At 40.1% G+C, this 3,600-nt stretch overlaps 2 protein-coding genes across 5 annotated transcripts in view; both read right to left on the reverse strand.

Annotated features, from left to right (window-relative positions):
• LOC123980185 (zinc finger protein 260-like) overlaps window positions 1-3,600 on the reverse strand; it is a 672,464-nt gene that overhangs the window by 41,573 nt on the left and 627,291 nt on the right. The window lies entirely within an intron of this gene.
• LOC123980203 (zinc finger protein 239-like) overlaps window positions 1-3,600 on the reverse strand; it is a 20,435-nt gene that overhangs the window by 478 nt on the left and 16,357 nt on the right. Inside the window, exons 2-5 of one of the 4 annotated variants that reach the window (XR_006827405.1) lie at window positions 1,698-2,517; window positions 926-1,069; window positions 373-464; window positions 58-210 (exon numbers count right to left, since the gene is read on the reverse strand). Coding sequence is in view for 1 of the 4 variants with exons in the window: in XM_046064473.1 (XP_045920429.1) it covers window positions 936-1,069; window positions 1,698-2,517 (954 nt within the window). In the remaining 3 variants the exon portion in view is untranslated. Of the gene's footprint in view, window positions 1-57; window positions 211-372; window positions 465-632; window positions 2,518-3,600 lie in introns of those variants that run through there. The other 3 variants (XR_006827404.1, XM_046064473.1, XR_006827403.1) reach the window with 3 other exon arrangements.

A 3,600-nucleotide genomic window follows, 5' to 3' on the forward strand; every position in this document is an offset into this window, starting at 1 on the left:
AGGTAACAGGACACAAACCCTCTGCACACAGTTTGCTCCTCCAGTGACTTTAAAGTGAAAACTATCATCTGTTGAACAAACTGAAGCTCCTCTGCTGCTTCCTGCTGGCTGCTTCCTGTCACTGTCAGTCTGCTCGTCCCTCAGGAGAAACTGTACAGCCTATGACCAACTCTCTGGTCAGAAGACTTCACTTCATATGGAGGACAGAATCTGACAATTACAAACGAATACAGAAATTAAAAAATGCTCAATAAATAAACATCCTATTAAATGCACCAACAAAATTACTAAGTAAATCTAGGCATTAATTAAAATTATAGAATGAGACACAAATTGAAATATTTATCTTAAGTTGTTTCTTTATTTATTCACCTTTGTAACCATTAGGGATGACGCCACAGACTCCCAGCTAGAAATGCCCGCCCCCCTGGATCCTTGATTGGATGGTGAACTGATATTCCTGACTGGATAGTCAAATACCATGTTAATCCGAGCATCCCCATTGGTTATTCAGTAGGATGTGTGGGAGAAAAGTACTTGTAACTGGGGGTTTGTTTTGCATTTCCACACATTCAAAAATTCTTAAAAATACAAAATACTTCCACACATAAAACGTTTTCACACAGCTACAATACATTTGGGGCAATATTTATTCCACAGTCCTGCAGCCAGTTCAGCATGTTAACTTAAAACCTCACGTTATTTAATATGTGGTTATGGACACATAATTTATCAATTAATATACGTTTAAATTCAGCATAGCATAGTCAGTCTCTCTGTCCTTCGTCTTCCGAGTCCTCAGTTCCACTTGATGGAAACCAGAGCTCATGAGATGTTCCTTAAAAGACAGTGGTATCAGGTTCTCCTAGCCACAGTCAGGTTGTGATTCACTAAACTGGCTTAGGTTGTCAGAGTTAGCTCTCACCCATCGTTGTTTATGCTCTGGGAGTTCTTGCAGGTCCGTTGTATACCAAGAAACTGTCATCCAACTTTTCCATTAGTGACCTCCCGAATTTTCCCTCAGGGTGGGGGAGTAACAGATTAGGTAATGAGGATACAAAAAACGTAACTGTATATAGTTACAGTACAAGAAAAAAAGACATAATCAGATTACAGGTACATTTAGAAAAGTCAGGGAATAGGGATTACTTTAAGCAGAAAGTTTCCATGAAACAGAAAATGCAATGCTATTTGTCTCCATATAAGTTTTTTTAGATACAGTCTATGGTATATGTTTGTGTTTCTGTAAAGCTAGAAAGGGACGTGTCACAGATAGTAATTGGCATTTACATTTGCCAGTAGCGCTGAGTGTGTGTTAACGTTACGGCCACACCCCGTGACCAGTCCGCATGGACTGGTTCCAGCTATCAGTAAGTAAACGATTTGAATTACATATAGTGCTATAAAAATACAGTGACTGCCCTCTACTGGTTAAAATCTGGCTACTGCAATTTAATTGCTAGCTCGGCTCTGTGAAAAACGTCAAAATGATCAGAATCAGCTTTCTTTGCCAGATATGTGTACACATATGAGGAATTTGACTCAGGATTGTACAATGCTCACTGTGCTTACTTTAAATGCTTTGTGTATGCATTTGTGTCTTCTAAGAGTTCTCCTGTTTGTATAAGATTTGCCACACTGTTCACACCAGTAAGGTTTCTCACCAGTGTGAACACGTTGGTGGATTTTTAGGTTACCTGATTGAGTGAAAGTTTTTCCACACTGTTCACACCAGTACGGTTTCTCACCAGTGTGAACACGTTGGTGGATTTTTAGGTCACCCGATCGAGTGAAATCTTTTCCACACTGTTCACACCAGTACGGTTTCTCTCCAGTGTGAACACGTTGGTGAGTTTTTAGGTGACATGATCGAGTGAAAGTTTTTATACACTGTTCACACCTGTGAGGTTTCTCTCCAGTGTGAACAAGTTGGTGCTTTCTTAGGTGACCTGATAGAGCGAAAGTTTTTCCACACTGTTCACACCAGTACGGTTTCTGTCCAGTGTGAACACGCAAGTGGTTTTGTAGGTTACTTGATGTAGTGAAAGTTTTTCCACACTGTTCACACCAGTGTGGTCTCTCTCCAGTGTGAACACGTTGGTGGGTTTTTAAGTCACCTGACAGAGCGAAAGTTTTTCCACACTGTTCACACCAGTACGGTTTCTGTCCAGTGTGAACACGCAAGTGGTTTTTTAGGTGACTTGATGTGGTGAAAGTTTTTCCACACTGTTCACACGAGTGAGGTTTCTCTCCAGTGTGAACACGTTGGTGGATTTTTAGGTGACCTGCTCGAGTGAAAGTTTTCCCACACTGTTCACACCAGTGAGGTTTCTCTCCAGTGTGAACACGTCTGTGGTTTTTTAGGGCACCTGATGTAGTGAAAGCTTCCCCGCACAGGTCACAGCTGTACGGTTTCTCTCCAGTGTGAACTCTTTGATGAATCTTCAAATATCCAGATGTTGCGAAGGATTTGTCACAGTGCTGACAGCGATGACGTTTGAGTCCATCTCTTCTTCTCTATATCAACAGAGAAACACAGTAAGTGAGATGTCATGGTGGAGCAAGCCATCTAAAACCAAAAATGACATTAGAGCTCATCTTTGAAATCACCCACTTAACTTATGTACCACATAGTGAGTATGTACTGTCTTACATAGTCAGTCATAATAATCTTTATTTGTAGAGCACTTTTCAAAAACAAGTTACAAAGTGCTTTTACAAGTGTAAAGACAATAATACCCAAGAGACAATAATACAAAAACAATACAAGATAAAAGCATGAAAACATTGAAAAGACTAAAATACACTTTTAAGATAAATATAAAATTAGTAAAATACAATCAAATAAAAGGGATAAAATAAAGTCAAATAAGATCGGGAAAGGCTCTCCTATAAAAGTATGTTTTAAGAAGGGACTTAAAAGAGTTCACTGACTCAGCCGACCTGATTTCCTCGGGCAGGCTGTTCCAGAGCCTCGGGGCCCTGACAGCAAACGCTCTGTCCCCTTTAGTTTTCAGTCGAGACTCTGGAACAGACAACAGACCTCTGCCCGAGGATCTCAAGGTACGTGCTGATGGCGAGAGGCTATGAAGAGTTAGATTTTATAGATTTTTGGGTTAAACAGGTGAAAAGGCTGTTGCAATAATCCAGGCGTGATGAGATGAAGGCGTGTAAAATGGTCTCGGTGTCCTTAAAAGTTAACATAGATCGAATTTTAGCTATATTTCTAAGTTGATAAAAACATGATTGAACAAGCTTTGTGGTGTGCTGCTCGAAATTTAAATTACTATCAAACCAAACACCAAGGTTCTTTGCCACAGGCTTAATGTGATTTACTAGGGAACCAGTAGATGGCAGTATTTGATTTGCCATCTGCTGGGACCCGATGACCAGGATTTCTGTTTTGTCTGAGTTCAGCTGGAGGAAATTATTTGACATCCATTTTTTTACTTCACAAAGGCAGTTGTTAAGTGAACTCAGCATTCCAGGGTCTGAGGATCTGACGGGCAAGTATACAGTGGGTACGGAAAGTATTCAGACCCCTTTAAATTTTTCACTCTTTGTTTCATTGCAGCCATTTTCCAAAAATCAAAAAAGTTC

This window comes from Micropterus dolomieu, linkage group LG12, assembly GCF_021292245.1.
Source record: "Micropterus dolomieu isolate WLL.071019.BEF.003 ecotype Adirondacks linkage group LG12, ASM2129224v1, whole genome shotgun sequence".
Lineage (NCBI taxonomy): Eukaryota > Metazoa > Chordata > Actinopteri > Centrarchiformes > Centrarchidae > Micropterus > Micropterus dolomieu.